This window comes from Amblyomma mixtum, chromosome 3 (assembly GCF_055824585.1).
Source record: "Amblyomma mixtum isolate Tamu chromosome 3, ASM5582458v1, whole genome shotgun sequence".
Lineage (NCBI taxonomy): Eukaryota > Metazoa > Arthropoda > Arachnida > Ixodida > Ixodidae > Amblyomma > Amblyomma mixtum.
Window position 1 is genome coordinate 363,125,106 of NC_143014.1, and position 11,288 is coordinate 363,136,393.

At 46.3% G+C, this 11,288-nt stretch overlaps 1 protein-coding gene across 1 annotated transcript; it reads right to left on the reverse strand.

Moving 5' to 3' along the window:
• Positions 1-3,401: 3,401 nt before the first annotated feature.
• LOC149356609 (enhancer of rudimentary homolog) lies at positions 3,402-10,294 on the reverse strand. The gene is made up of 3 exons (XM_089577805.1): positions 10,195-10,294; positions 6,700-6,905; positions 3,402-3,589 (listed from the first exon to the last, which is right to left on the reverse strand). Exons 1-3 carry the CDS (start codon positions 10,195-10,197, stop codon positions 3,490-3,492), a joined length of 309 nt encoding a protein of 102 aa, XP_089433931.1. The 5' UTR covers positions 10,198-10,294; the 3' UTR covers positions 3,402-3,489.
• Positions 10,295-11,288: the final 994 nt, after the last annotated feature.

An 11,288-nucleotide genomic window follows, 5' to 3' on the forward strand; every position in this document is an offset into this window, starting at 1 on the left:
GGGATGCCATAGTGAAGGGCTCCGGCAATTCTAACCAACTGGAGTTCGTTAAAGTGCACTGACATCGCACAGTACACGGCCTCTAGAATTTCGCCTCCATCGAAATTTGAGTTTGCAAAATATAGCATTAAAAAGAATCCGGCATACTTTTATCAGTGTTATTTGGTTTAAACCGAAAAGTTCAGCCCCTACTCATAAACCATGCCATGCCTTGCTTTGGCACAAAAATCCCATCAACCTGTTACTTGACTGACTGTACACACCAAGGAAAAAAATCTCACGAAGGAGTGAACGTTGAGCCTAGTCGTAAAAAGTAAAAAGGAAAGTAGTTGCGGCAAACTTTACTGATAGCATTGTTTAAGCGATCATGCAGGGTCAGGACCCCCATTTGGGAGCAACTTTCTCTACTCAACCTACAAAAAGGGCGTGAGCCTTCTTGTCATGTTTGACGATTTAGATCGTTTCATGCTTCTCGTGAGGGAGCTGGTAGGAAACAGTGGGTCCCTCTTGTGATCACACCACGTGATAGCGTGCAGTGATATTATTGTTGCAGCCACGGAGTACACACACTACGCGGGGAAACTGTCCGCAGACGCCCGTGCCCTGGGCCATGCAGACGCGCACTGAAGCATGCAGACACCAATATATTCAGGTCTGGCTTGGAGTTAAATAACCGGAGGAGGAAACGACTTCACGAGCACACGGCTTACGAAGGCTGACCGTGCGATGTCGCACTTTTTTTCCCTCCTTGGATGTACACACTATTTTCTCATGGACATCGCCATGTTAGGAAAGTAACGCCATATAGTTTCCGGTCAAGGCATGAGGGCCATGTTGGCTTTTGTGGCTGGCTGCAGCTGCGTTTAACAGGGCAGAAGCAGTTGCGCAATTGTGTACTTTTGAGCGCTTCTTTCCTAGTTTGTGGCTTTTATCGGGATAGCGTTAAGGGCTCCATTGCCACAGAAATCTGATGTCAACGCTGTGAGTGAAAAGTCGAGCATAACTTAGCAGGTGGTGTCCAGACAGCAACCGAGGAGGGCCACCTAGGTCACGTGACCTTGCGGCACCATCCCAACCTGCCCATTGGATAGTGAGCTAACAGCCCACCGTGGCAGTTGAATTCATGACAGGTTGCTCTTCCAGAGCAACCTGGGCCGCAAAAGGCCCACCGCTGAGAGCACCTGTCATCGCAGGGCAGTGGCACATCGCATAACCTGTGCACCACTGAGCCAGGAGGGATATGATGACTACCAGGGACTTATGAATGTAAAGTAGAGAATGACGAATTCTGCATATATGGGAATTAACCCATTACGCTATCACGGAGCTTAAGTGTTCCCTCCAATTTTTTACAAGAACATTGATCTGACATGGCTCTCGAAACTTTGCCAGCCCTTATTTCGCATTGTTACTGCCAGACCGGAGCACCCATGCGCACGCCAAATGTGCGTCAGACAAGCACTCCGTAAATAAACGGTGTGGCTAGAAAGCAAAACGTTTGCAATGTTGAAAGAGCATGCTCTATCAATATTTGTATTTTGAGAACCTTCAATCCTGTGGACACTGGATATACCAAATTGAAATGAATGCCAAAAATGCTACCCGCAGACTTCAAAGCACTTGAGCACAATTTTTCATCACAACATCACCTGCATTCAGCTGGTACTTAACAAGATTTGCATTTTTGCTTTCCATGCTTCTTGAGCTGTTACATGTGAATGTGGCACTAGCACGCGGCCATGTGGCACTGGCTGAATAAAGCGACCGCACCAGCAAAGCAGTGCAATTTAACGTAAATAATATCTTTAAAAGTAGGTGGGCATGTTCCTGAAGATTAATCTGAAGCCTAAGTACATTATCAAAAAATTGTGCTTTAGCCTCCTGTTGCCATCAGATATATCCACGACATTGTCTGAAAACCAGCCCATATATTAGGCCCCCTCGTTGGTGTAAGAGTTTATGAAGCTCTTCAGCAAAACTTGGGCTAGTTGGTAAGCCATGAAGTCAGAGTAATCAGCGCCTCTGTCTGTGTCATCTCTCTTGTCCGTTGTCCTTTTTTGTGCTGGTTCCTCTGAATTCATGGATGAAGCTCTTGCTACTTCATTGTTTTTTTTTTCAAGAAGCAACACCAGATGCATAAAGACATAGCTAAAATTTAACCCCCCCCCCAACTCCACTACAAATTTCCTGGTGCCATCCCTGTTACTGACAGGTGCCTGTACACATTATCATTCTGGCATGCAGCAAGAACACACCCAGTGCGTAATGTAGCAATGCTTAGAGGGACAGTCAGGAGAGCTCTATTAATATTTTGTTATAGCAAAATTCAATAGCTCAGCATTTCATGGCTTTGTTGCCACTTGGCCGGCAATGAAAGATGCATTTATTTCTAAGAAATTTGGATTCGAAGCTGAGAAAGTTTTTTCCGCAGCTCTCATTCAAACTTAGGACTCTCTTATGACGACACAGGACTAAGTGACGTGAAACATGACGTCCACGAGACGTAACGCAGACTCCGTGATTTCTGGCTGCCAGCAGTGCGGCCTAGCAGCAGCCAAAAAGAAAGCTACCGCCGGCCCCACGTTGAAGGCATCTATCGGCTATTGCGGCCCTCGGTACCGTCGGTTCGTTTACGTTTGCATCGCCGTTACGATGGATCCCGTTCTCGAAGTCGACAACGAAGTTCTCGCAAATATACACCTTTAGCATACCGTGTAGCTCGTTACCGTTAGCAGAATACCGGGAGCCCGCCTACCGCCGGTATGCAGGCGCTGATTGGTCCCGTTGCTGCAGGCGCGCGCGTAGCTGCCGGGTAAGTGGCGCCATCTATCGACGTCAAGGAGATTTGCGTATGCATCGGCTGCACCTCAGTGATTCGTGGCTTCTCGTGTCACAATGTTGCTAGAACCAAAACACTGTCTTGTCCTGTGACGTCATCACGCTTGTACTTGCGAGTTTGGCCTGTGGCGACGATACCTGTATTTTGGTTCTTGCTCTTTTCTACGTTACAAGAGCTTTGTTGTCAGTATGAGTGGTGTTTTTGTAATCAGGAGCTGGTATTCTGTCGATACAAGACAACTTCAATTTCTCCTCAATGTCCCTTTAACACCAGCAAAATAATGGTTCCTGGTTATTGATAACAAACTCTAATATAAGCTTCACAGCTCGCAGAACTAGGCCACATGATGTCACATTTCTATGTGCAATAAAGTAACAAGGGTCTACAATCTATGTACTCACATACCACACCTTTTTACATTTATTGTACATCATGAGAGGTGCACAAGAAAATGTCCATTGATGGAAAGGCTCACGGCACAACTATGAAAAGAAACAGAGAAAGGCTGGGTGGGGGCAGGCGGGCGGAACATGGTGGTGGTGGTGATGAATAGAAACTGTGGGCCACAGGGAGGGTAATTCTGAACATTGCTGGAGCAGTGGCAGCTTGCTCACTGTTTGTGAGAAATGGTGGGCTAAGTGTTCCTCAGTTCACGACAGGCTTTTGGATGCCCGACGCCGCAGAAGAATGTAGACCTCCTTGATCCATGACTTGCTGCATGGCGCATAAGAGTTTGTCGACTTCTGGTACCTAGAGAAACACGGGAACAGAAGTAGGTGACTGGGCTGCAGTTACGCAAGATTGCACACAATTTGTATTTTTCACTGAGCCCTCAATGCACGACTGACAACCAGCAGCAACTTAGGAAAAAAATATTTCTACCCAATGAATGAGCTTTTTCGAAGATGGGAGTCTCAGCAGATGCTGAGTGCAGATTTGTAAACATTGCTGAAGGTGAAATTCCATCGAAACTCGCAGGCGGTAACTATATAAGACATGTTTCCAGCTTTGCTTTGATGCACAACATCCCACACACTTCCAGTGCGGTGCAGCGATTGCAACCAGTCAAGATACCCATTCGGAAATGCAGCAACATCCTTCAAAACAAAAGCCCCTTGTCACAACTTCAGCAGTTTTCGCTGTTTTCATTCACCAATACCACTGCAAGCTTTTGCTTCCTTTACTCAAGCAATCTGAAAATAACATATTAAGTGACCTCTTTTAAGATTGCATCTCTTAATGCTTCCAGCAGTTGTGTGATTGGCCTAGTCAATTTGGAGCAACCAAAAGAGCCTTCAGGCGAACAATAGTGAACGTTTGGTGCAGCGCGCTCATATGCAAACATTGAAACAACTCATTTTTTGGCAAGATATATGTGATTTGTGAAAATGCAAAAGTGCAGAGAAATAAGCAGCTGTTACAGTACACATGAAAGGAGCCAACAGTCACCGTAATAAAGGAAAGCATGTTTTTTTACTGTATTGTTGACCACTGGCATATCATATTAGAGGTTTTAGTTATTAAAATAAAAGATGATTTACAGAAAACAGGGGAAACGACAACCATATGCTGCTGGAAATATCTGAACCCTTGATCTCCGCATGCCCCGTAATGTGCTCGACCAACAAACAATATGGGTGGCTGTCCCCTTCCCCCGGCTCCAAACCTTGTACCTATTTACCAAATTTCATTAAATATTATGCTTTTTTTTGAAGCGATGGAAGGTATGTCAGTGCAGGTGGTCTGTGTGGGTAGATTGTGTAGCAAGGCGAATATTTTACTCGACAGTGTAAGGCTTATACAATTTTTTACACAGCGAGCTCAGCTATTTTTCAGTGCGCTGCACCCAGGTGTGATGTCACTGTTTTAGTCAAATTTAACATCTTTATTATCACAAATAAGTAAGCGAACACAGTAAACAATATTTCACTAAAGAGTGAACTGACTAGCATGCCATCCACGATTTTCATGCAGAAAAATTTTTGCCATCAGTAATGACATCGACTGCTTAATGTCGAGCGCAATGAGCACCTTCAAAATAGTCATTTCACGATCCCATGGGCGCTTACTGGAAAAATCCATGTAACCGATCTGACACTGTGCGGAATTTCGCATACCCTTGTAAAACCTTAATCACTGCACTTTCTTGCTAGAAAACTAACAAACTGCCTTTCTTGAGGCCTGAATACGCTGTTTAGGTGGAAAAATTGTTTTCAAACATAACAAAAAATATCGCCTGAAAGGGATATGTCCACACCTCTGTACACGCCAGCTGCACAAAAGTAATCCTGGTCAGTGAACCCAATTAGGGAGAGAATGCCACTGAAACTGAGAAGCGCGGACAGGCCACCAGCTGAAGCTCTCAACCAACCCATATATACACACCATCTTCGAGCGCAAAACTTGTGAAGCGACACGCAAGAGAATAAGCAACCGCCCTTTCGCCTCATCTACTATGTTAACAGCTCCCAGTGGTATTTAAATCAATGTTTTGTTTTGACAGCTCTGTGCACTCCGTGCTTCAATGGGTGTTCTACTAAATGAACCATCACTTAGCAGCACAAGCTGTCTGCATGTCTCGCATGTCTACAGATAGTAAACCTTGCGCTCAGAATGGCATGAGAAATTGAATGACATCACTTTCAAACCATTCCGACCACTGGTTTGTAGAATAATGGGAGCACAAAAAGGTGCCAGTGAGTTCATAAAAATGTTTTAAATGTGGTACGTATTTATATCTCAGTCTTTTTAGAATTGAAAGTTGCTTCAAGAAATATTAGAGAAAGCAGCTGACTGACAGAAAGGCTCAAACGCTCAACAGTTTTTATTTTTTCTACCACCAAGGGCAGCGCTGGACTGGTTACCCCACTTGTAAAAGCCCATACAACACCAAGCACGTATTAGCAAAAAAAAAAAATGCTTTTTGATAGTTTGATAGTTTGGCCCTATTCAGCACGCAAAATATGATACATAGATGCACAGTTGTCCAAATGGGATAACGTTTATCCCACCATCCTAAGAAGGGTTACAGGGACCCGGACGTGACTTTGATGGCCATATTCTAAAGCAGCATATCTGCAGATGGTTTGGTTCCGTGGGGTTTTAACGTCACAAAAGAGACTCAGGCTATGAGTGAAGTCACCGGACAAGTTTCACGGACACGGACAAGTCACGGACAATTTTGGAGGGCACCGGACAATTTCGACTACCTGGGGTTCTTTAACGTGCACTGACATCGCACAGTACACGGGCCTCTTGCACTTCACCTCCATCGAAATGAGACAGCTGCGCTAGGCCTGCAGCCATTAAATCCTATTTCATCAGTCATCATGACATCCTGTTCCTTGGCTTGCCACCCTGCATCAATATATTTCATGGCTTCTTTAAGTAATTACCTACAAGGACATTATCTGATTCAGGGAACTCTATAACCAGCTCAGTATGAAATCCCCAGCACATGTTAAACAAAAAATGTCACTTACAAATGGTACCCCTAACGAGTTATACATCATGCGTGGCTTCCCAATATACATTTGAAATACTGTCTTTTTCTCGCACCCTTGTAAAGCTAAGCTTTCAGATCTCTTCAAATTCACATTAATGATGGCACTTAACTAGTCATGCTACGCTGAAGTCAGTCACTTCAATCCACCAAAGTTTTTGTGACGATATCACATATCTGTTACTTGCTTCTGAGGCAGAGACATCTCCTCGGAGGCCTGAACATTCAGATCAAGGTTAACAGCAGAACCTCATGCCACAGACATAATTGTGCGCTCTGGCTAGAAAGCTGCTCCCCCGCATTGCGACAACACAAATTTCTGACAGCTCTGCAGCTTTCTCCGTATGTGTGTACTCACACTAGGCAGCTCAGGCCCACCAGCTGGCCCACGAAGTCGAACAGTTGGCTGATGTCATGGGTGATGGAGGGCGTGTTGGGATTCTGTCGCTTCAGATGCTCCTCGTAGATGTGGCACACGCCCTCCATGCACTGATTCACAGACTCAAAGTCCGAGTAGGTGCGGGTCTCCGGCTTCCCAGGCTGGACTAGCAGGATTGTGTGGGACTGGACAATGAGGGCACCACAACGAAACATTTCAATGTAAGGAAGGCTCAAGTTCTGAGCCACAGTAGCAATTTGGCGCTCGGCCAAAAACCATCAAAAACCTTTCCGAGCGGGTAAACAAAGGCAAACGTTTTGATTCCTTGCTCACTGCCATACAAGATGCCAGTGTCACTCCATCTCCACTCCACCATCACTTCACTGTCCATTGCCATCGAAAGCAAATACTCCAAAGCAAGAAAGAAGTTCACACATCAATGAGGCCACGCACGTTGATTTATCAGCAACACAGTGTGGCCCACAGCATAAAAAAAGCCCCTCCCGATGACACACAATTATGACACCTAGTCTGTGCTTGCAATAGCAAAATAGGCAAGTGTATGGTCCATCATGTAATTCCGCAGCAATGAAGACATCGACCATCCACCTTTTCATCTTACAGGCACCACCTAAAAGAGTACATAACAGAAAACAGCTTATCCCTCGTGTGCTGGAGATGACAGCAATTTTTTTGTTCGAAGGCTGCAGTCTTGCCTTTCTTGATTTTGTATGCGGTTTTTGCTACTGCACGGCAAGGTTTATGCAACACGAAATGACCACTGGAACACCATCATCCTCAAGTAGTCTGCTCCCCTGAGCCTCTGAAGAGAAAATGTGCAATACGGTATGGGTGAGGTCTGGCCAGTGGAAGGAAGCAGTATTCATGAAATTTATGTCGGCACGGGACGTGCCGCTGCTAAGACTGCTGAGGTATGACGGTGTTAAGGAACAGGCGTCACACTCAGGACGACCGCAGTCCGCGTTGAAAAAAAAAAATTGCATACGTGGCATGAGCAGCGCTCGACAGGAAGCCATCGCATAGAAGTCAGTGTTTTTCAGCTTTAAAACGCCAAGTGAGCAAGCAAAAAACGGGCGCTTCGAAAATCTCGGCTTCCGCGTTCGACCTAGAAAAGGCCTGTTTTTTGAGAAATCCGGCAAGGCGGTTGAAAAATGTTTCACTCGACTCTCTGTAAAACCCTCTGCTGTGAAGAAGAGGGCGCTGAAATTGCTTGGTGACCTCAACCTTGGGCGTTTAGCCTCGGCCGTCAATGGGGCGCGAGAGAGTAAGCTCAGCGTTTTCTTTACTGCAAAAACGCATAAGCCGGAAGACACCTTCCGGGCTATCGTTTCAGAACGCCATACTTGGCAGCATGAAGTGTCAGGCTTTCTGCAGAGGCACCTGAAGTCGTTGGACATTGCGGATCCTTTCCTGATCCCCAGTTCTGGAACGGTAGTTAAGTTTTTGAGGCGTAATAATCCGCGTGGTGGTTCAGCGTTCAGTATTGATGTTGAGGACTTATTTTACTCGCTTCCGCATGTGCAACTTTTAAAATGTGTCAAGGATTGTATAACGCAACAGAACGATGAAGTTGCCTTTATTTCCAGGTGCGGGATTTCGGTCGATAGTTTCCTTGAGCTTCTGGCTGTTTATTTGAACTCGACTTTTATTGGCTGGAAGAATGACGTGTACATTCAAAAATCTGGTATCTGTATCGGGTCAAGAGTTGCTCCGATTCTGAGCGATATTTTTCTGTGCGCGGTTGATAGGTGCCTGGAGCGTGATTTGGAAGGAATGGTGACAAAAGCTTTCCGTTATGTTGACGATTTTATAGTTTTTGTGGACTGTCATGACACCACCCGGCCAATGGTCGATGTTTTGAAGGTGTTCAAAGAAAAAGGACGTGGCCTGAATTTTACGTGTGAAGCTCCCGAAAATGGACGCATTCAGTTTTTGGACCTTTCCTTGTTTTTCGAGGGCAACCATGTGTGCTGGTCGTTTTCACCAAGGTCAAAGAAACCCTTGTTGAATTTTTCTTCCGGCCATTCGAAGTTGATTAAGAATGGCATTGCGTTGAATGCATTAAATTCGGCTTTCACAAAGTCCTGTTTCCATCGAATGGACAAAGCGTTCGCTGATCAGGTGGCTAGACTAAAAAACGCGGGGCTCCCGGCCTCTGTGCTGGCTTCGGTGTCGCACCGGACCCTTACGGTACAGAAACAAACTGCAAAGGGAACTAGCTCGCATGAAGAGAGCGCACAGGGAAGGAAAAAACTCGCCTGCATCGCTTACATACATGGTGTCTCTCACAGCCTTAAAAAGGTGGCTCGCCGTTATGAGGTGGACTTGGTATTTTCAGCCAAGAATAAGGTAGGGCGGATATGTGCCGCCATTGAGAGGTGTGACGCACCGCGGGAGAGAAGGAACGCTTGTGGGGTGAAGCACTCCAACCCGTTTGTGGACTGTGCTTGCGGTGTGGTGTATTCCATTCCCCTAACATGCGGTCGACACTACACGGGGCAGACGGGACGCTGTCTAAATGTGCGCCTCCAGGAGCACGCCAGGTCACTTGACGGGGGTTCGGGGACGCACCTGACTAAGCATGTAAAAAGCCACAAGTGTGCCCCGTTGTTCAAGGAAACGCGCGTTCTCTGGAAGCGTAAAGATAAGACTTCCCGGGAGATTATGGAGGCCTTCCGCATAAGGAAGTCGGCAGATGTATGCGTGAGTTTGCCATCCTTGCTGCTGCTTGACGCCGAGGTGGATTATCTTCAAAGAACACTAAACCATTATAACAGGTAGATTCGTCGTGATTTAACGTGTGTTCTTGCCTGTAACCTTTGTAACCGTGTTATGACTGTGCATGTAACCATAGGTTTTGTCTATATATTTTTTGTGCTTTTAATAAATTTTGTCAGTTGTTAGTGAGCACTTGTGTTGTTGTCACTCTGTCTCTGTCCCTGTGGTGCCACACCAGTATGAATTCGTACCAACTCGCCCAATTTTCAACCCTTTTGAACTAGAAAAGGAGCAAGCCTGTGCCCACTCGGAGCTGTTGAAATAACGTGCAAAGTTGCCTTGATTCAGACGCGTGCGCGAAATGAAGGATGCAAAAAGTTTCGGTTCCTGCTGTCGCGAAATGCGCTGTACAGCTAACGGCACACAAAAACAACCCACAGCGCAGAAGCCGGTCTTCGCGAAACGCTAGCTCGACGCGGCAGTAACAACAAACATAGCGATTATACTCGACAGGAATGAAATATAGACATTCAAGCAACACGTCAGTCACGAGTGAGGTTAGGAGGATATTAATTACAATGCATTATTTGCCGTTCTTTTGTTTGCCCACCGACAGCTTAAGCCTAACGTTTCAAGTCGAAAGCTCGCAGCGTAGTGACGACGCAGTTCCCTCCAGCCGAGACAAACGATACATGGCACTGTGCTATAGCAACGGGTCTTGTCCTTCCAACTTACCATGGCTGCCACTCTGCTTCTACGGTTTCCAATAGAAAACTAATTTAAAAGTTGCAGCAACGACGAGGAAAATTACGGCCGCAGACCCCGCGCAAACGACCAACAGCAAAAGCATGGAGTGTACTCTCGAACGCAGGAAAGCGCTAACGCAGCTGGTTTCGTCCCGTGTTGCTAGCACAATACCGTTTTGTGCTGGTTCTCGCTAACAGGATTCTATAGCCTAGCAGACGACACAGTTTAACACAGGACTGAGTGGATTCTTTAGTTCTCGTCTCAAAAAACAAACGAAGAGGATGTGCAGATTGTGTTGCTGCTGCAATTCTTATGATTGGTGCCACACGGCAACTGGCGAGGAGTGCGAGCAGCGCTTCACACGCGCCTTTTGCGTTCGACTCTTAAATAGCTGTTCGAAAGAAAAAAGCATGTCGGTGCGATACGGCTGTTTTGTTCGCGTTTCTCAAGGCGCCTGTCAACGTCAACGAGCAAAATCTCGCCTCGGTTACAAGCGCAAATATTTTAGGTTGTCAACTACTTGTAAAGGTAGTGGAAATATGCAAGCTATGCGATCCACTGCCTAGGCCACCATGTGCATAGTGGCCGCCTGGACGCAACGTATGTTACCGATAGCACCCGGCAGACGGTCAATCACGGTCCCCATTGACCTGTAATTTGCGTCGGCAAAAGACCAAGATGCTAGATTCTACAGGCCGCCTCTTCTGATCAAAGTAGGAAAAGCCGGTCCTGTCACTAGCGCGATGGCGGACATCGCTATTTTAGTCGCGCTGGCTGGCGCTATGTTCGTCGGCAGCTACATGAGTGGCCTGGTTCCGTTATCCGTTCCCTTAACTGAGGTAAGTTTTGATTCATCTAATTGAACCGTATGAAGCGGCACTTTTGCTGTGTTCTATCTTGTTCGTCCTAAATGAATACCAGTAGCCAAACGGGTCGAACGAACTGTAACCACGCGACTGACGCGGCAGTAGCGGTTTATCTCCCGTTGAGCACACATCTGTTTTGGTCGTTTCTGTTTCTCTTTCTTTGATTCAGGCTCGCCTCCACTTGGTCTCCGTGTTCGGGGCAGGTCTACTAGTAGG